This window comes from Callospermophilus lateralis, chromosome 16 (assembly GCF_048772815.1).
Source record: "Callospermophilus lateralis isolate mCalLat2 chromosome 16, mCalLat2.hap1, whole genome shotgun sequence".
Classification (NCBI taxonomy): domain Eukaryota; kingdom Metazoa; phylum Chordata; class Mammalia; order Rodentia; family Sciuridae; genus Callospermophilus; species Callospermophilus lateralis.
Genome location: NC_135320.1, coordinates 66699116 through 66721946, shown reverse-complemented (window position 1 = coordinate 66721946; position 22831 = coordinate 66699116). Strand labels below are relative to the sequence as shown.

At 32.0% G+C, this 22831-nt stretch overlaps 1 protein-coding gene across 3 annotated transcripts in view; it reads left to right on the top strand.

Annotated features, from left to right (window-relative positions):
* Nucleotides 1–22831, top strand: part of Csmd3 (CUB and Sushi multiple domains 3) — a 1108856-nt gene that overhangs the window by 436886 nt on the left and 649139 nt on the right. For all 3 annotated transcript variants that reach the window (XM_076835404.2, XM_076835403.2, XM_076835402.2), the window contains one exon: nt 12924–13048. In XM_076835404.2, the coding sequence (XP_076691519.2) occupies nt 12924–13048 (125 nt within the window). The remainder of the gene's footprint in view (nt 1–12923; nt 13049–22831) is intronic.

The following is a 22831-nucleotide window of genomic DNA, read 5'->3' as shown; positions in this document are numbered from 1 at the left end:
CCTAAGCAAGAGTTTGGGAACTTTAATTTTAGTCTTTAAGAAAAGTAAAGCAAAATCTGCAATAAATGAAAGGGTGCTGATGATTTTATTTTGTATTTTAGTCAGACCTTGGCATGGACTGTCTACTTTCTCTTTCACTGTCAATCCATACAAGTACATGGAGTTTATAATTATATTATGAAACACCAACAAAATCTCTTCAGGCTCTGCAACATGCCTGCATCTAAACCTTGATTGCTGTGTCTCTGTCCTTTCTTTCGAATATACTCCATAAATACCTCCTGTGTACTTACATAGCAGACACTGACTAGATCCTGGATATAGGAGATAAAGAGTTAAATGAGATATTATCCTTCCTTCCAAGAGTTTACAGTCTTCAGCTTGTATCCTCGTGACTCATAGAAGGTTTCTGCCAATCTGCTCAGCATACTTCTTTATTTTTCTGCCTGCTGTTTGTGGAGTCTGTTTTTCTACACTGGCTGTTAGTATTATCTTTTAGACTTCCTTTAGCTCTAAAGTTTCTTCTCAAGGGCAAAATAATCTTTAACCACTAACTAGTTAAGGATCTGATACATTAGTTTCTAGTTTGACTATGAAAAAAATGAATTCTTTAAATATAAGATTATGTGGGTTTTGTCAAAGTTTAACTTCTCAAGTATAAAAATAAGTTCAAGGTAATAGTTACTCACTTGTTTTTACTTGCACAGAAATCATAATATAGAATGTTGATACACTCCCTTTCTATATCTGTGCTTTTGTGCATTATAGTTTTCAACTGACCTTGTAATTTATAGAGAAGAAGTGAAGGGAAAGGCTAAAGATGTCAAATAAGAAGATCTTGCCTTCCTTGACAATTATGCTAAGGTATACTAAAATAACTTGAAGAGTTGCAATGAAAAATCTAAACTATTCATTGTAAACTATCTACACATACAATGCTTGTGGTTTATTTTTCTTTCAAAGTTAAGAGAATCCCTTGCCCAATTCTGAATTTCAGAGATATTCTTTGGCATCATAAAAATTGATTTAAAAATCGATAATATTTTATACAGCCATTTGCATTTTAGTGCATAATCTATTTTTTTAATTTTTCTGTAAATGGCAAAAAAAACCTCAGAGTTTCTCACCGTGTCCTGCACAGGGAGAGGAATCAGTAATCATATGGAGGTGTGGAATGGCATGAAATAAAATGCTGAAAAAGTAGTAATAAGAAATAAAGACAAAAGAGACAAGAAATATACAGAAAACAGGGGCTTGACAGGGTGGAAAAGACCTGATGGGTCTGATCTTAACAAAGAAAGAAAGCTCACCAACATTTATTTTATAGAGAAACACATAGAAGGAATTTATTATTAGGAAGGGTTCTTTATAATAAAGAAGAGGTGAGAAGCTGTGGGAAATTGGCCTGGTTGGGGCCTTATCACTTGCTCAGTAATTCTTCATCCTCCAGGCAGCTGGCACCTCAAGGCTGCTTAGTAAGCACACTGGTATCTCTTTAACCCAACGTTTGCAGGCATCTAAATTCCAATCTATAGAACTCATGTATTTCATGGCACCATTAACTGTGGTCATAGATGGGCATGACTTTCTACACCTTAGCATGGAAAGATTCCCAGATGTGACAGTCAAGATATCCAAGGCATTGGAGTTCAAAAGAATAATTAATTTGCCACTCCTGACAAGGGTTTATCTTCACTCCCATTCCCCTATTTGATTTTCAAAAGGTAATACTGAGATTTGCCCAACATTGATTAAGGGCCCATTTTTCTTTTTGTTTTTATATTTTGTTCTTACTAGAAAGACATTTTAATGGAATAGAAAATATTAATTACAATTCATCAGTATAATTTAATTTTCATGGTATATATATTAAAGAAATTGCCTTATAGTAAGTCATTATGTTAAATGAGAACTATATAAAATTTAAACATCTCTGACTTTTAGGTTATATGCCTTTTATTCATTGAAGAGGTATGACATCATAAAAACATGATTAAGTATCTGATATATATTTGGGCAGATTTTGTTTTAATAAAAAACAAATCAATTCATAGAACATTACAACTAGAATGCATCTAGTGATAATCTAATCCAATCTAATTAGAATTTTCCTCAGTGAGCTATAATACTGATAAACTGAATATGGAGAACTGAGTGTATTTTACATTTTAGACTTAATAAGGCAAATGGAACTTAGTATGCCAAATTTACACTTGTGACATATGCAATAATTTATTATTCATTGCCAGTATCTCTGTGTAGGATTTAAGATATAAATATTAAATATGTGTAGACAATGTTCAATTTAAGTGCTCTTTCCCATCTATAAAACATTGAGCAGTTCACAAACAATGAGGTAGTTACTTTGTGCATCAATCTTTGCACTTCAAATATCAATCACAAAAAGCCTCTGGATTACTCTTGCATATTTATATTTACTTGGTGAGAAAATAAATGACATTGACAAGAGTAGATCAAATGAGATTTTATACAGGATAGTGCTTTGTAAACTAAATGCCTTATTCAAATATTAATTTTTAATATTCTTTTAAAGATTTATTCTAAGATTAAAAAAATCACTGGAAAATTTATAACATTGTGTATTAGAAGGCTTATTTCATCTATTCCTTAGGAATATTTTCTTAAACTGAGATGAACTTTAACTAATTAAACTTCCAATTCAACTGATTTCCTCCTGACAATTGTTCTTATATAAAGATACATAGTAATTTGGGGCTTTTAAAAAAACAATTAATGGGCTACTAATATTAATTTATTAATACTTAATGATAACATAAGTTTTGAAATTCAAGACAAATAGAATTATCCTCTTTAAAATACTTCAATTTGTTGCTATTTTATAGGGTTGTGAGGTAGAAGGAGGAGAGTGAAGTAGTAACAGGTATAGTTGTGCCAAGGATGTGACCTTAACCTTGCCTATTTTATGACTTGCTTTTGTGAGGCATATTTTATGCATATACCTGTTTTAGTCAGTTTTTTCACTATTGTGACTAAAAGATTGTGACTAAAAGATTTTATCAGAACAATTTTAGTGGAGGAAGTTTATTAGGAGGCTCATAGTTTTGAGAGGTCTCCGTCCATAGACAGTGGGTTCTATTCCTCAGGGATCCAGGTGATGCTGAACATCAATGGAAGAGTTGGAAGAGTGAAACAGCTTACAAGATGATCAGAAAGCAGAGAGAGAGAGAGAGAGAGAGAGAGAGACACTCCACTTTTCCACTTGCCAGATACAAAATGTATATCCCAAAGGCATGTCCCAAACGACCCATGTGTTTCAGCTGCACCCTACCTACCTTCAGTTTCCTCTTAGCTAATTCCATCAAGGGATTAAGACACTGCTTAGGTTAAGGTTTCCATAACCCAATCATCTTCTTTAAACCTTCTTGCATTGTCTCACACATGAGAAAAATCCATAACAATATCCAGTGTGAACTCTAAGACCTCACTTTGGAATGATGAAAACCACTAAAAATTATTTTAACCTAAATAGTAGCTTTAAGTCTTTTTAGGCTTTAGATTGAGTACTAATTTCATTTTACATTTTGATTTGCAGGGGTTATATTTTCAGATTCTAATTTCTAATCCCATTGACTACTCCTTAGCCAAAAATATTTTATCCTTTCAATTAAATCTGTTTAACAATTGTATTATTCTCAAATAATTTTAACTCCCTGTTAAACATATTTCTATCACAGGGGAAAAATACCCTTGTTTAAACTTTTAAATACTCTATATTTTGTAACTTAAAAGTATGTGCATATTGTGAATTTACAGAAAATTATATTACCTCCTCATCCTTTGTACTAGTAATATTCAATAATACTAGAAATATGTTCCGTTTACATCAGAAATATCATTGTCCTACCATGGTCTTTTCTTTATTTTATAACACAGAATAGATCTCTTTAGTACTTCACATGTTATGTAAAAATACTGTTTATCTAAAACTGAATATCTATTAAAAATGATTAATAAAGATGCAAAATTTAACCTAGTGAATAAAACCAAATAGAATAGAAAGCAAAACAAAGAAAAAATTAATAATAAGAGCAAAGCACATGGTGACAAAAATTTATTTGATAGGCTCCAGAAAGAGAAATGTAAAATACCAAGAAAACTGTCATATTTTTCATAATTGCAATAAAATTTTGAAATCTTGCCAGATAAAATAGCAAGTATTTTCCAGAATTCTGAGGAGTGTGAGGGTGGTAGGAGAGGAAGTGGAATAGCAGTGGGTACTGTTAGAGATACTGTGCCTAGGATGTGATGTTAAGCTTGCCTGTTTGGTTTGACTTTCTTATATGATACAAGGATTCTGAGGATAAGTAACATACCACAATCAATTTTGGAGATTGTGGTATGTTACTTATCAGAAAAGTGCTGATAGGCAATAATAATAATAATAATAATAATAATAATAATAATAATTACCCTCCTTTCTGAAGGTATAGCATTATAACTCCTTATATTGCCATTTTCTTTTAGCTTAATTAACTAATAAAGAGCTGTTCTTATATTAAAATCGACACTAACTAGTGTATTTTCTAGGGTTTCTTTCTGAACAAACCATTCCTTTGGGTACTTCCCTTTTCAAATTGCCCCATTTTTCAACATATTATGTTTCATAGGTACACCTAAATACAGGAAATAAAATCATATGAAAAATGATTTTCTCCTAGAGATTGAATTTGAACTGACAAGAAATGGAGCATTAGCGATCATGGAAGGTATACTTGAAATTGTACAAAAAATGTCTTTTAGTTTAGTTTAGAAAGATTAGTAGGGTAGTTGTTGGTCTGAACATTGAATGAGGTACTGAAAAACCATGAGCATTTCACAACACAAGATGCTCTGGAGAAATATCTAGATGGTCATAACCAACAGCACAAATAAAGAAGTAGGTAAGAAGATTGAAATGCAAAGTTGTGTGGCTGCTGAGTTGGATTTTCCTTCCATTTGGTATAGTTTTGTTGCTGCTGATAGTACCTATGCAAAATAATAACATTAATTTTATAAGGGTGTTACAATAAGCAATATACATTAAAAGACTTTTAAAATTCTCTTTTGAACAGAAATTTTGGTAGGAGTTGAAAATCCTTTAATCTATCTAACAATTAATATAAATTTAGAGTCACAACATATTATGAAAATAAAATCACTTTTCATCCATCATAGATACATTTAATAATATATAATTTCTATAACTTACAAATAATTGAATTATAACTGTCACCATGAGGAGGTGTCAGAAAGGGGGGTTGCAATTCAGGATGATGGGTTCTTGACATGTCTAGAAAAGAAATTCAGTAAGTGTCAAATAGAGGCACAGAGATGTATTCAGGACAGCAAGGAGTACACATTCAATGGAAAATATTGGTGATCTCAAAAATGAGGCATGACTTTTATGGTCTCAAGCACTTGTTTTAAAGGAATCATAAGGAGTGAACATGGAAAGTTATGTGGGGATGACATCAACTTGGTGATCACAGGATGGTTACTGATATTGTCTCCATTATTTAATCAACAGATAACATTTGGAATGTAATCTATATTATAGGTTTGTTAAAATATCATTGATTAGTACATTACATGGGTTAGTAAACAGTGCACATTGCAATTTTCATAAGTGAGTGGATTTCCGTTACTTTAAGATGGTGAATGAAAATTTGTGGACTTCTCAGAAATTGGGCAGTGACAGGCCCAAAGGTAAACTGGCTTGGGGAGTGAAGGTATGAAAAATTTCAGCACAAGCCTTTTAAATTAAACTCATAGTTACTTTTTCCTTCCATTTCCCCACTTTCTACCTATCATTTTCAATTTTTATTTTTTTGTTCCACCTCAACATTATGACTTTTATTTCTAGTATAAAATGAGAATAGGAATATTCAAAAGAGAAGGAGTAATAATGGCACAAAAAATAAGAAAGAAGCAAGGACTCATTCAAAAACCCAATAAAGAAACATGCCTTCTATAAGGAGAGTCAATTGCCCTGTTTGTACAGAAGAGAGAATTGACTTTAATAAGAAAATAATTGGAATTCTGGAATGAAATTTTTAAAAAGAACAGGTTAACAACATAAAGTGATTTTAAATTTTCTAATCCCATTGACTACTCCCTAGCCAAAAATATTTTATCCTTTCAATTAAATCTGTTTGACAATTGTATTATTCTCAAATAATTTTAACTCCCTGTTAAACATATTTCTATCACAGGGAAAATATATGACCATATAAAAATTTCCCACTTCATATTTCTTTTTGGTAAAAATAAGCTCAGAATTTCTTATGTACAATTATTAATATTTGAAATTGGTATTTTCAGTATATTTAGTGATTTTTTTTAATTTTAAAAATATTAAACTAGCATTATTGAAGACATGCTGGTGATAGTTATTTCCTACATCCTTAGCATTTTGATCTTTTTAGTGTAGAAACAGTTTACAAAAGCTTTGACTTTGTATCATCCTTTTTACCTAGATAATTTCAACTTTTACAGTGATTATTTTTTAATTATCATAATTGTTGATGATTTTCTGCATCTGTCAGGAAATTGACAGGACTTTTAAATCAACCAAAAAAACCTAAAAACTAAAATAAATAAACAAAAACCTTAAATGCAAATTCACTCTTATAATGCTCTCAATTTTCTCTGCTGGCTTATTTCTAAGATCTTCTCTGAACCAAGCACCAGCAGTTGTCCTGCCATATCTTTATATTTTCCATATTTGATTTATTTGATTGTAATTAAAATTACAGATTCACTATATTGGGTCAAAAACTGGTGAGGATTTTTTTTCAATAATAATAATAATGGCACTTAGACATGGGCCAGCATAATCCTGATGAAGATCACCACTTCTTTTCCAATGTCATTACCTATCATATGTGTGATGATTTGATGTTTTCAAATTCAAAATGTGTTCTATCATTTGTTTTGAAATATTCTATCAGATTGAATAATCCACTAAAGTGGAAGGTTGTATATAGCTGGACAGGACAGACATCCAGCTGGTGTCAGAGAAATTACAGTGGATTCTATTTACTTTCCTATATTCACTTCACTTAACTGAATAATTTCACACACACACACACACACACACACACAGAGAGAGAGAGAGAGAGAGAGAGAGAGAGAGAGAGAGAGAGAGAAATTTAATGAACCTTACAGTTGTGTTTGCAAGGAAGGCCATCCACAAGAACCACAGAGGTTCTTGGTCACCAGTTTATTGTGATCATAGTAGAAGGATTTCAAGCAACTTTCTCAGAGTAGCAAGCATGAATTTATTAGAACAGATGAGAACAGGAAAAAAGGGAATACTTCCAAGGGAGAAAAGGAGAGAGTGGATCCCTTCAGAAAGGAGAGGAATGAATGACTCACCCCTCCTGCCCTCCTGTTTTATTGGGGATTCCAGGGAAGTTTCGAAGAGTCCTGCATAGATTCACTTCTTGACTTTTGACTGACAGTAGGATTATATCAGACTTTCAAGTGCCCACTATGCATAGCCTTACACCATGGAGGGGAGATTTTACTAGTGTGACATGCTAAAGATTCACAGCAACTTTGAGTCACTTTGGCCTTCAGACCAGTTCTTATTGGAAGTTGTTCCTTATAGATTTTATAGTTAGAGGGATTTGCTTCTAATTATCCTATCGCCCTGAGCCCTAGAATTTGGTCCATGTAAAGGTCAAAAAAGTTGCTCCTTCAGAAGAACTTACGTTCTTATCAGCAGGGAATGGCCTTATTTCTCCTGTAGATAACAGGTTGTTTGCTGAGGAATGTAGCATATCCTACTGACTTAAGCCAGTCAACACCAGAGCAACCTCAGGCAAATTGCCCTTGGAAAGAGAGCATATGGGGGTCAGCACACTACTGTGCACAGAACCATCTCTCAAACTCATGTTTCTACCACTCATGTTTGTCAGTCACCCATTGACTTAGGTTATCCTTAAGTTTGACTCAAATCCTAAAGAAGTTCATAAATTGAAAATAGTACATTTGTTCAAAATGTCCATACTATGATTGTTGTGCTTTGGCTTTACTGAGAAAATGAGTTATTTCTATTTATTTGTGCTCTTTGTGTGGTAGTTTTGCATCTTTATAAACTTTGTATAAAATATGTTCAAGTGTAGCAGTAATCCTAGATGGGGATGCTTGCAGAGCCCAAAATAAAAGCTTCTGTCCAATAGTGGTGAAAAAATTAATGGTATTCACAATAAAAATAATTAGAAATATTTAACACATTAACAGTTTCAATTCTGCTTAAAGCAACTATTAACACTTTACTAGAATTATCTTGTCTCCATGAATACATAGATTTTAAAAACTTAAAACAAACCTAGAAAAACTTTTAAATCAGAAGACAGCCATGGATTATGTGCCCAAAATGCCACATATGATGCTTTTAAATGCTATTGCTTAAGTTAACCTAATGTAAAATATTGAAGCAGAAAATTGTCCTCCCTTTAACTTGAGAAGACTCCCATCTTCCTACCTTCTTTTGCTGTGCAGTTTGTCAGTCAGTGTTTCCAGTTTAATCTGAGCTCCTAAATCATTGTAGGAAATATTCACCAGGGTATTGTCTTCCTATGGACACAAAGAAGAAACCTTTTGATTCTAAGTGAAGAAATTAGGAAAAGCATAAACCTAAAATTAGAAATAAATCTTAATGATTAGGTTCAAAAGGAAAATGGGAATTCCTGGGGCAATAAACCCGGTAATGGTGTTTGGAATATAAGTTGTATATCAGACAGATACACAGGCAAAAAATGAGAGAGGGGGGCAGGGGATGCTATAAATAAGAAAAAAAGGTAAGTTTCCCACATAGGAGATTAAAATAAGTTGTGAAAATGAAATTTAAAAGTCAAGACAAATAAGAGAAAATTATAAATACTCAAAATGACTTTAAAAGCAAAGAACTCCCAGACTATCAGGACTTCATTATGACCTAATTAAGGGAAATAATTGAGTGTCTGATATGTGTTAAGCACTATATACTTTATAAATGATACTTCAATACATTATCACAATAGATGAGGAAGTTGAGGTTCATAAGATTGTTATTTTCTCAAAAATTGGTATAGAACACAATTTGGGATTTTAAAAATCTCTCTGACTTTGTAATCGATATTGTGAACTAGTATGTTACTTCATTCTACATCTGAAAAACTTCCCCTAAAGTTATAACTGGAGGGAAAAAAGTTGAAATTGCTCATTTTTAGCAGGAGGGGGCAAAATGTAGAAACTTCAGATACCATCCCTAGTCCTTGATACTAGTCTTTGATATGGTAGCTGGTTTAGTTAGCTTTTTCATTAGTGTGACCAAAAGACCTGATAAGAACAGTTTTAGAGGAGGAAAATTTTATTAGGGGCTCATGGTTTCAGAGGTCTTAGTCCATAGATGACTGAGTCCCTTGATCTGGGCCTGAGGTGAGGCAGAACAACATGGCAAAGGTGTGGTGGAGGAAAGAAGCTCAGGACATGGAACCAGGAAGCAGAGAGAGAATTTTCTTAGCAAGGACAAAATATATACCCCCAAAATATATGCCCCCAGTGATGCACCTCTTCTAGCTACATGCTTCCTGTCTACAATCACAACCCAGTTAATCCCTATCAGGGGATTAATGCACTAATTAAGTTAAAAATCTCATAACCTAATCATTTACCTCTAAACTTTCTTGTATTGTCTCACATATGAGATTTTGGGGGACACCTCATATCTAAATCACTTAAGTATTTGTTATTACCAATTGTCTGTCTCCAATTTCCTACAATCTAAAGATACAAGTTCAAATACTTAAACATGATAACACTTATTCCTTTTAGCATGATTAGCCTGGTTAAAATTACAATATCAGACCCACCCCCTGTTCAGGTCCTATACTAGATCATCTTCTCTTACTGCCGATATTGTATTACCACTACCTTTCTACTACAGTTGCCATCATATCATCTTCATGAGAGCTCATATTTTTGTAATAGCATGCTAGCCAAACTCCCTCCTTCTAACTTTGCCCTCTTGAATTGTATTCCTTACTCAGCAGCCAATTGTATCACTTAAAAACATTAAGTAGCATAATATCATTCAGTTGGCTCACAGACCTTTAATAACTGTATATTTCTTCTAGAATAATGGTTAAAATTCTTGTCATAACCTACAAAAGTGTAACTAATCTGCCTGAACCCCTACCTGCTTCCTTGTCTAAATGCCATACACCTTTCTCCTTCATTTGCTATGCTCTAATCATATTAATTTAATTGCTCTTTCTTGAACATGGAAAACAAGATAGGTATCAGAAGGTGAGTGCTTATGACTTACAAGAAACTTAAATAGCCTTGATAATTTCTTAGCCTGAACTAAGAACATTTTGTCAAGTTATAGAATAAATATATAACTAAATGTATTAGACTATACTAAACAGATATTAGTAAACAGTGTATCTGCAAAGAATGACATTTATTCATGTATATAAACTATATTCTATAGAATATTTGAAAGTGTCTGGAACTTTTTCAGTGGATTGGAAGACACAATAAGTAGACAATTATACAATATCTCAGATATTATATAGGAAAATAACAGGGAAGAAGATTATGGATTAAAACGTAGTTGTGTTTTACAGAGTGACATTATGAATAAGATTACATGTGAGAAGAAAGAAGAACAGATAAGAATTATCAGAGATACAGCCTCCTGCAGAAAGGATTTTCCATATTGATAGTAACAGATAATATAAAGACTCTAAGGCAGCTGCATACTTAATATGTTTAAGCCATAGCAAGGAGCAGGTTTGCTAAAGAATAGAGATGGAAGGAGAAAACTTAGAAAATGAGTTCTGAAAATTATCAGGGGTCAGATCACAGGGACAATTTTAAGGGCACTCCTTTTATTCTGAATGAAATAAGGAAACACTGAAAGATTTGAAATAGACAGTGACCTAACTTGAGCTAATTCTTTTTAAATTGCTCTGGATATGATTTTGGTACAGAAAATGGAAAGTCAAGAACAGAAACAAGAAAACAACCAATAATGAAATGAACTATTGCAGTAATACAGATGAACACAATAGTGGGTCGTCGGTTCAGGCTAATGATTGTGGGGAGAGAAGCATTTAGCAACTAGAAAACAAAATTTCCATTTACTGAGATGGGGGAAGAAAGAAATGCCAGAGAATTGACCTTTATATATATAAACTTGTAATATTGTTCAAACTATGAGATAATCAAAATAAAACTTGAAGTCATTAAGAGGTCCAAGAGGAATTAAAGATTATCTTTTCTGTGGTTATATAGTTGTTTAATTCATGATAATTCATTGAGTTGTGCATTTTTGTATACTTTTCTGAATATGTCTTATATTTAAAATAAAGTCACATTTTAAAAAGGTGGAGGAAAAAATATGGCTCCTGAGGAGATTAGATTCTAGTGCCTTTAGATTTTTTTCTCTGTGCTTAACCCAGTGTCTTTCATCATGGCATTTTTCTTAGTTTAGGTCTCTTGTCTTCTTCAGTCTTTACCAGAGGCATGCAAAATTATTCCAAAAAGAGCTGCACATTATTTATCATATAGTTTGTGGGTTCCAGAATCACCACTACTACTACTCTGTGATTACAAATATGACAGCATAAAATGAGAGTATAGCTACAGTTCCATTGAACTTTATATATGAACATTGAAATTTGGATTTAATACATTTTTTTTAACATTTAAAAATGTTATTTTTATAATATCTTTTGAAACATTTTTAGCTTTGGGGATGTACAAAACAATGGATCTAATTAGACCTACAGGAAACAGTTTACCACCCTTAGCCTAGACTATTTGACTTGTTTTCTTACTAGACTTTCAGTAATTACTTTTCTTAATAAGTGTCCTCTTTTCAGAGATATCTTCTTATAAGAAAAATGTAATCATATAATTCCCTTGCATGAGTAGCTCAGGAAGCTGAACAGAAGCTGTTCAGGCACCAGCTGAGTGAGAAGATAGAAATAAAGTTTTCCAGGAAGAGGCAGCAGAGAAAGCAAAGCAGATGGAAAAGAGCATGTAATGCACAGACATGGTTAGGCAGGAGAGGTGCTGATCATACATGGCTTTGAGTGAGACAGGAGGTGGAGAAGTTCTTGGGGACTTATTGTTGAAGGGCTTTTATTCCCATATTAAATCCAGGATCTTGTTTTTTACTGGTGGGTTATTATTTGAGGATATTAGGAAAGAAAATATATGGTCAGTTTTTCATTAAAAAAAACATTCTTTACCCTTAGCTATTAGGTATTGTAAAATGGAATTTTAGCAATTTTGTGTTCAATGGAAGGAGAAAAAAATTCCGAATTGTAATAGGTTAAATAATAAATGGTGGGACAATTTTAAATCAACAAATATAGCATGAGATCTATATGAAAAATAACAACGCTTATATCCATCAATACATACATATGTGCAAATGCATGTGGATATTGAAAGATATGTCTAATTGTCTATACATGTACATATATTCTAGAGAAGCACTGTGATATGGTATGAACCCAATCGTTGGTATTTGAATCAGAATGTCTACTTTTTGTTCATATTTACCACCTAATTAGGATGATAAATTTAGTCAATTATTTAACCATAATTTTCACAACAAAAAACAAGACAATTAAACTTGATGATAGCTTTAAATTACTACAGTTCCTCCCAATATGTGCATTTATTGAATACTTTAGATTCATCTGTTTGTGAGTTTTATTACACATGCCTTGCATGTCTTGTTTACACATTTAGATACTTTTGGGGTCTAAATCACAGTTAGATATTTCTTCTCATTATGGCACACATTTTATCTATTAGATGTTGCCAGTTGATATTAAACTAATTATTATGTTATATTTTTTAATCATATTTTTAAATACTTTGTTCAATTTTAGCCTTGGATCAACTGTTCAGTTCTCTTGTGATGAAGATTATGTCCTCCAGGGGGCAAAGAGCATCACCTGTCAACGGATAGCTGAAGTTTTTGCTGCTTGGAGTGACCACAGGCCTGTGTGTAAAGGTAATAAATAAATAAATAAATAAAAATAAAAAATAAAAATAAAAAGCTTTGCAATATATTGTAATAGTTTTAAGTTGTTTTATGCACATACATTGCAATTAAATCTTTGAGTTATAATCTTTAAGGACTCATTTAGCTCATGTATTCAATAGTTTTTTTTTTATTGAAAATCTGTAAAGATTTTCACTGTGCAAGGTTCCCAAGGAATTTTCATTCTAATAATCATATAATAGACTGAGGTATATAGTGTGAAACAGAAGACACTAGAATTTTTTTTTACCTCTTTAAAAGAATTATGCTTACTCTCCCCATGTAAGCATGAATATAGATTTTTTTAAACCATAAATCCATCTCCACTTTTAGAATGTGTCGTTTTTATTGCTGATGTGTACACTTGCGTTAATTTTGGTAGCAGTGGAAGAACAGTTCAAATTCTTTCAAATTCTTTTTTGTTTTTTCTAATTTTTTTTTGTGGGAATTGCACCTATTGTCTTAAACATGATAGGCAAGCCATCTACCACTGAGCTATATTCCCAGTCCCAGAGCTCAGGTTCCATAATTAGTTAAGTTAAACCCAGACAAAGAAATTAATACTCTTTGTATATTACCACTATATATATTTGATACAAAAACTGATTTAAGACAAAATTGACTCCGAAATTTTTTAATTTTTTTTAGTTATACATGGATATAATATCTTTGTTTTTATGTGGTCCTGAGGATCAAACTCAGTGCTCACATGTGTTAGGCAAGTGCTCTGCCACTGAGTCACAACCCCAGCCCCCAATTTTTAAATATAAGAAAACTATTATGAAAATGAAGTAAAATCTTAATTACTTGGTTGAAAGAAGGAGAAGGAGGAGAAGAAGAAGAAAAGTGAAAAAACAATCAGCTTAGGGTATCTTTCATTTTTTTTCCAATTTTTAAAATAGGAATTCAAATATATTAAGATATATTTATTTTGTATGACTTTAAATTCTAATAAGGAGTTTACATCAAAAAAAATCTGATTATAAGTCACCATGTTTAGTTGTAGTATTAGTAATATCATCTTCAGACACTAAAAAAAATGGCATGTCAATATCATTAGACATAAGCATCAAGATTTACAGAATTATACATTTGAGGTCAGACTGATTCCCAATAGCAAGGACTTGTAGTCCCTGTCAGTAGAATTAAAAGCTACTTCTCAGATATAAATACCAGTCACTGGCTTGTGACAGAGCATAGAAATAGCTATGATTTCACTGAGACAAGGTTTGAATATAATTAAACAATGTCATACCTTTTCTTGGCTCCTATATTATTACACTCTTTTCCCATCTTCTGATGCCTCTTTGCCATCTGGTCCACTTGCTCATTTTCCTCTGTTTTAAAATCTGACTGCTGACCATGAAAACCCACTCTCCCTACTCCACTCCCTTGTCCCACCCCCACCATGTTTCTTCAAATAAAATATTGCAATATGAATTAATTGAAATCCCCTCTTTCAAAACTTTATGAAGCTGTATTTGGAAATGATCCCCTTGGCATTCTCAGCTGCTTGTTCTTCGTGATGGTTTTATTTATTTTTAATAGTGGCATTTCTGTACTTTTTAATGTCTTAGTACTCAAGATTCTGTTAGCTCTTATTCTTCCTCAGGGAACAATTCATTGAATTACCACACCTTATAAATTCTTCACAGATAGGATAAGGATGATGTTAGGGAGATAATGAAGGGGCAGATGTGATTACTATAAAGGGAAAAAGACAAAGTATTTCAGGATTGGCAAGATGTAGAAGGAGAAAGTGACAAATATTTTTTTAAAAAATGATGTTCTGATATAAATGAATAGAAGAATCTTGTGCTGTTGATAAATATAAAGGTGGAGCTATGTAGGAGAGAGTATTCACAGTTATCACAACATTTTTATCATTGGCACCATTTGAAACACTTACTATGTTGCCAGGCATTATGGTAACTGTGGCATATACTTTATCTCATTTAATCCTCAAAAGAAACTGAAGGAGGCAGTATTATTTCCATTTTGGAAATGAAGAACACAAGACACAGAGAAATCTAATAACTTTCTCAAATCAAATGGCTAGAAAATGCCAAAGTTTTTTAAAAAGACTTTTTATAAAATGGGGAGAAGCCAAACTTCAGAGTGTTAATGAGGGATGAGGAAATTACAAATGGAAGCAATGAATATACTCTACTCACTTGGCAGTAGCAACCCAGAATGAGAAAGAAGAGAGAATTCTCAGGTTCAAGTATATTGTCATATGTAGATGCTTTTCATTACTATTCTCATTTCTAAAGGATTACAAAATGACATGTAGAATAGCAACATTAAAAATAAATTGGTAGTAAAGTGGGGATGATGAAAAGATAAACTAGTTACATTATCTTAAAAGTTACACACAATTATGTATATAACTTTTTTTTTCAGATCTTATTTTTTAGTGAAAAAAATTCACAGTAGAATGCATTTAGACACACTGTACACAAATGGAGCACAACTTCTCATTCCTTGGCTGAACATGGTGCTGAGTCACACCAATAGTGTAATCATACATGTATATAGGGTAGTAATAATGGCCGTCTCACTCCACCATCCTTCCCATCCCCGCAGCCCCACCCCACCCCCTACTTCTATATTAGATTTAAATATTACAGCCACAAAATATATAAAGAAACATGACCAGTTTGTATAAAAAATATTTATTTATAAAATACAAGTATAAAATGATAAAAGTAGAGCTAACATTTTTTCTGGCTTAGAAGCATAAAGTATCTTGCATATTTATGAAATGAGCACTGAATAATATGTTTTGAAGGGCTAATTTCATCAATGTCCTGCAAATGAATAGAAAAGTAAACTGCAGAAGGCTGAGTTCTTATACTGTTCTCTGCTGAAGGTGAAATTGTATTTATCAAGGGAGATATAGTGAATATCATGACTTCAAAATGATACATCCCAAGTCTCTTACTTTAGTTTTACATGGATAGATAGATAATGTGCATTTTTTTAAAGGAAAGAATGTGAAAATCGATGATATATTCAAGTAAAGGAGATTAATATTAACACAGGAACCAAATCTCATACCAGAAAGAATCTGTAGCCAGATCATGGAATTAAGATCTATATACAGTAAGATTGAGACTGTAAACCATTTTTTTTATTCAAAACTCTCATTTTGATAAAAAGGAAAGAATCATATTAATGATTATAAATTGTTAAAAGGAAGAAATAATGTATTACATTATTTTGTTATTTTTCATAAAACTATGACACAAAGGTTAACTCTGTACTGACTTCTGTTCTGACTGCAATCTCTAGAAATGTTTGTGGAATATTAATGTACAATTGTTTTTCTGATTCCAAGATAGATGGTAGTGTAGTATACATCTCTGTATAGTGATTAGCTAGAAGGCATAAAGGTGATGTGATTCAAGATTCACATCTTTATATGAATAATGAATATTTTGATGTGATTTCATCTAAGTTTACATCATTTCTTCAGATATTAATCACATATCTGTAGCTTTATTTTCTTATTGCTTGAAAGGCATATATGTGTATGGTTTGTAAAATAGGTTTTGGTACTATAAATCACTATATGCTGTCCTGGAAACAGTAATGGAAGGAACATGCTTAAGAAGTAATTGAAGGTTTAAAATGACTATACCCTTCAGTCTGAACAAAAAAAATAGTTCTCATGTCTCATGGATGCTTGGATAGAATAAATATGGATTTTTTTCCCAGAGAGCAGCGTAAGTATCAGTATCAGTGTACTTCACATTTTGAGAGATTATTAATATAGCTGCTCTCTATGTTTTGCATGGATGAGAAATCAACAAATGATGATACTTAAAAGGACCAAAAGTTCAGACCACAAATTATGAATAAGAAGTAAAGAAAAAACTCAGAAATTAATATTGGTTGACTTTACACATTCTCAAAAAGTAATTCTCATTCCCTAAATGAGATATGTATATATAGCAGTTGCCAGTTTATAGCTTTGGAGGCAATTATTTCTTCATTAGAAATGCAGGAGATATCCAAAAATTTGTGCTTACACAAATGAGCAGCTTTATGCTGTGATTAATATATAGAATGCTCATTTTAGACCTTGTTGATGTTTAATAAAACTGTATTTTGAGAGCAAAATTGATAATTTTTAACTTGGAAACATTTGAGAGAGGTAATGATGACAGATTAAACAAATTATTTTTGCAAATTTTCAGTCAATATTTATGTGTATGGTCCCAAATAACAAAGTCTTTTTTTTTTCTCTTAAGACCCGAGGGACTGAACTACTCATGGGAATAGTGGAATGGGTAATTAAGAGGGTATTAGAGAAAATAAAGGAAAATGGAAACCATGGAGTCACCTTTTAATTTCTTTACTCACTGATTAAATTATTTATTCATTTATAGATATATTGGTAAATTTATTTTTATCCACTCAGCATGCATTTATCAACATGAGTGTGAAAGACTAAATACTATGTGTGATATTCAGTTTGAAATGCTTTTTAACATTATTTTATATTGTTTTACAAAACATAAACTCCAAACTAGATAGTATATAGTAGAAAGCCTTTAGTATACAAGATAGGGGCAATTCTTTGCAAAATTCAGATGAGGAAGGTTATTTCTATATTTGGAGATGATGGGTCATTAAAATGGAGGAAATAACATGGGCAGAATTATGAAATTACTTTGCATATCAGCCAAGGAATTGAATGCAGAAGTCATTACAAATATAAGTATTATATTGTGAGCAAAATCACAATGTGAATAGCATATCTAGGGAATTGATTGGAGGAGAATGGTGTTCTAATTTGGTTGGTCATGTGAAAATGTATAGAATAAGAGATTAGAAAATTTATGTATTTCCTCCTGTAAAATGAACCTGGAAGCATCCTAATGTGCTATTCCATCCAATAATTCCAATACTTCAACTATATTAAGTCTTTCATTTGAACTACAATTTGTCCTACAAATGACTGTCAGATAACTCCCATAAAAATCTCACATTAATCCCAAGAATGTTTAAAGACCCCATGTTGTTTCCATTTTTGTTCTGTAAGCCAATAAAAGGAAATAATAATTCCAGGATCTTAAGTAATTCACCCTTATTATAATAATTATATTTTTTTGGAAAAAGATTATTATATAAGTACCTAAATCATAGGAGGTTAAAAATTTCTATAAGGATAAAATGATGCAATTCATTTAAAACACTAGTATACAGTATGAAACACAACAGAAATATCAACGATAGTGTGATGGTTGTGGTGCTCCTGTTGTTGCTACTAATCATTGCTCATTCGTTTGATTTCCAAAATCATCCATGATTTCTATCTATTTAAATTTGTCTAACTATCAGCAGAAATTTATCCTAATATCTTGACACTGAGCAGAATCAACCCTTCAACTTTCATTTATCTGATATGATCTGTCCTTGAGCAACTACTCTAATAACCATATAATGCTTGGTTCTCGAGATCTTGCTCAATTTTCACCTCCTCCAAAAATCCTTTCCTATTTCTATTATCGTCTGTAACCACCTTCCTTAAATTACTTTACATTTACTGTCTTACCCACACAACTTAGCATTTCTTTTTTGGCAATGTTCCCTAGTCATTTCATGAGCAGTAAAATTACTTCTTCAACCAAAAGCACTCCAGAAGGAACAAAACAATCAACTATTCTAAAGTGCTCAAATTTTGAATAGATCTCTGTCAACTATTGCCAGGAAGAGGGCAGTAATCGATGAATTTCATCTATCTATTGTCTTTAATTCAATAAAAATAAAAATGAATGAGTTTCAATTAATTTCTTCATATACAAAGTAAAAAAAAATCATTACACAGGTTATGTGACAGATAATTGCTTTCCAAACCTAAGAGTTATGACCATCTTTAATCAATATTTTAAATATATTTTAGTGTTAAACTCTTCAAAATTCTTTCACATATTTTACAAGTTCCCTCTCTTATTTAATTCTTATTTACAATGTTTAGTTCAGTGACCATTGCATTCAGATATTTGTACACATAATAGTTGATAATATATGTTAAATTGTTGTGGTAAATTTTAATTAATTATATAGCAAACAGTTTAAGAAGATATTAATGTGATCACTGTAAGGAAAGAAAGTTGCTCTGGTACAATGCTTCCTGTGATACAAAAGCAATTAGAAAATTTTGCCCAAGAGCAAACCAGAACCTGCTGGAATTTATCAACCAGAAACATACTTAGCAGGTGTTTTTCAGTAGTTGCTGTTGATGCTTTCTTAGTTTCATGGAATACTATTACAGATGAAATGATGCATAATAAGGTTGATATTAGCAATTAATTGAGTGACATATGGTGAAGAATATAGGCAGATGGTGTAGATATGGAAATTTATCACACATTCATATTTCTTGGTGGTCATTTTTTTCTAAAAGTGATAGTTCAAGATTTTATTTTATAATTTTGATTAGCAAATAAACCTTACTATGCTCTACCAATTAACAGATTTTAATAATGTGTTATCCATGGTACTTTATGGAAATTAATGGTGATTCATTTATAGACAACTTATTAGTATAAAATAGATCACTTAAAATTTAAAACCTTCCTAACAATTAGTAGTTTTGCATTTCAATGGTGTCCTTCCAGTAATTGTTTAGAAATATATTTCATTTGTCCTATCTTAGAAATTATTGGAAAATTTTTCAAGTAATGAGTAAATAAGTATTTCTGTTTTGGTATGTTTGGGGGAAAATCTCAACAGATATCAAAGAGAACTTTCTGTTTCAGTTCAGCTACCTCCTGAGACAATGACCTTGCTCATTTGCTTGATCTTTCTTGTACTTTACTCAGCTTACTTGCAAATCCATTAGGGTATATGCACAAGGTGATGGCTATGGGCTTATTCCAGGTTAAATTTTAGGTATTCTCGAGTATCGTGTTATGGCTCTTTTGTGATGTTAGAACATGTTAAGATTATTTTTAGTTCACTATACTTTTTTTTTTTTTTTTTTTTTTACTTTTTCAGGCCTAGTATCTGTCTCAGTTCCTGCCACACTGGGCCAATCATAATTTAAAAAATGTTTGATTAAGCTGTTGCTGACAAAATACTATAGTTTTCTATAGCACTATGCTTTATATATCAGGTTTTTAAAAAGACAATGTTGCATTTATTTAGTGCCAAAATTGTGATTATTGATCATCAAATTAGTTCAAAGTAATTTAGATTCTGTGGATCTTTTATATCTCATTTACCATGAAAATATAATTTCAAATCAAGGTAAAGATCACTTCTTTTCATGTGTTTCCTTACTATTAGTGTAACCATATAGTATTTTGATATTTGAGTATGCATATTTAACTAAAAAGTTGACTATATAGTGATTCTTGAATTTGCTATATATTAACAATTGTTATTTTGAAAATTTTTCAAAGTAAAATAAAGATTTTAATTCTTAAAATCAATCAATAATAATTCTATTGGATCTGAGTGATGAAAAATAAATAGGAATATAAACTTTTTAATTTTTAACAAATATAGTTGTAAAGCCTCAGAATTTGAAATTTAATAGGGATAAATAACGAATGCAATTTTTTTTTTTTTCGGGGATGTACTGGGGATTGAACTCAGTGCCACTTGGCCACTGAGCCACATCCCCAGCCCTATTTTGTATTTTATTTAGAGACAGAATCTCACTGAGTTGCTTAGCACCTAGCTTTTGCTGAGGCTGGCTTTGAACTCATGGTCCTCCTGCCCCAGCCTCCCAACCCACTGGGATTACAAGGGTGAGCTACCATGCCTGCCTCTGTTGGGGGGCCTGCCCTTCTAGCATGGACTGTGGGAAGTTTGAGGGCGCCTGGAGATGGTTTTGGAGTACAGTGTCTGCTTTATTGTGCAGCAAAAATAGCTTTTATGGTGGATATTTGCCAATTTTACATATAACAGTCATGAAAGGTCAGAGGTGATACACAATATATCATATTATGGGAGTTCAAATACCAAGAGTTAAGAAACTGCCATGCAGGCTGACCTTGTACCAACAGGGGGATAACTTCCTGTCAAAGGAGCAAGGAAATTTTGCTTGCCAGTGTTCTAACAGCTCTTTGTCCCAAAACATAGTGTTCTAAGTTAGGACTTCCCTGCTACACATTGAGCAAGATAAGCATTCCTCCATGAGGGTCCAGAATCAGGCCCATGAAGACAATACAATTTTTAAAAAATAATAACTTCAATAAACAGAATGGATGACTTATCTAAACTAAGCAACCAAGGACTGAAAATTTTGGAATGTAAAATATTAATGTGAGGAGGCACAAAGGAAAACTAATGAGTCAGCACAGAAAATTCAAAAATTGGAAGAGAAGCCGCCTAGTGTGTAGAAGGAAATTTCAAAACTTCTTAAAATGAAATGACTATTTTCTGTTTTTAGTAAATCTTTAATGTTCCTGAAAATTCTATTGTGATGTAGAAAACCTTATTATTCGTGTTTGCGTACAGGATGTACTCTCAGCTGAAAGCTCTCAGAGATCTCTGATGATTTAATAAACTTTCCACTAATTCTGATCACATAAAAAGATGGAAGAATTAACAAGGCTGGAAAAAAAGACTCTCTTACCTTGCTTCTCAACGGTGAAATCTAACTTTCTTATTGTTATAAAATAGCAGCAGAGCTAGTTCTGTTCATAAGGGATAGTAGAAAAATTGATCACAATATGACCTCTGGAATGTCTGAAGCTTTTTGTATATTCACCGAAAACGTACAGTTACACCATGCAAATTCATAGAAACAATGTGAACTGGGATAAAATACATGCCTGGAAAAGATAGACACCAAATAGGAAACAAAAAACAGGGGCATACATATTAGTGGGAAATTTCAATAATTTAATTTATTTGAATTTTTTCAAATCATATTTTTTACCCTTGATATGAACATACAGAATATTTTGATTCTTTTCCTTATATTAAGCAATGTTACATTATTCTGCTTGGCTAGTCTTATAATAATTTTCGTGGGGATCTGGGTATACAGTGTCAACATTTCTAACAAGTAGCAATATCTGGTACATGGCAAACATACTCACAAATACTTGAATGAACGAATGAATGAATCCTTTGTTTACCACTGTGCTAGATCCAATATAAGAGGGGAAGAATAGAACTGAACTAATTATGCCCTTGAGCAAATTACAATCTCATTGAAAACACAGTACATTTAAATAAAACAACCAGAGAATATCCCTAATGGAACAGAGGCATTATTCTACAGACAATATTCAAATCATAAGGCAATTCAAAACAAAAAAGACAGAAATGATAATATTAACTTTAAGAAATAAATTCAATTGACCATGAAAATGTCACTTAGTCACTTTATCTTTTTTTTTTAATTAATTTTTATTGTAGGTTGTTCAAAACATTACATAGTTCTTGATATATTAGATTTCACAGACTTTATCTCTTAAGTTAAAAATTATTCCTGTAATTTGAAAATTGTTGACTTATTTAATAGCATTGATATTTACATGGTAATTCAGTTTTCTTTAAAATATAACATGTAACATTATATGTGATGTTTACATGCTAATTATTTACATATTAGGTATTTGTTGGAATTATTGGGAGCTTGTAGAAAATGTAGGCACTAGGACAGAGTTGTAGGATGTAGGTCACTGTGGGTATGCTCTGAAAGGGTATATCTTTTCTTTGGCCCTTTTCTCCCTCTCTGCCTCCTGCCATGAGGCAAGCAGCTTTGCTCTGCTATGCCCTTCT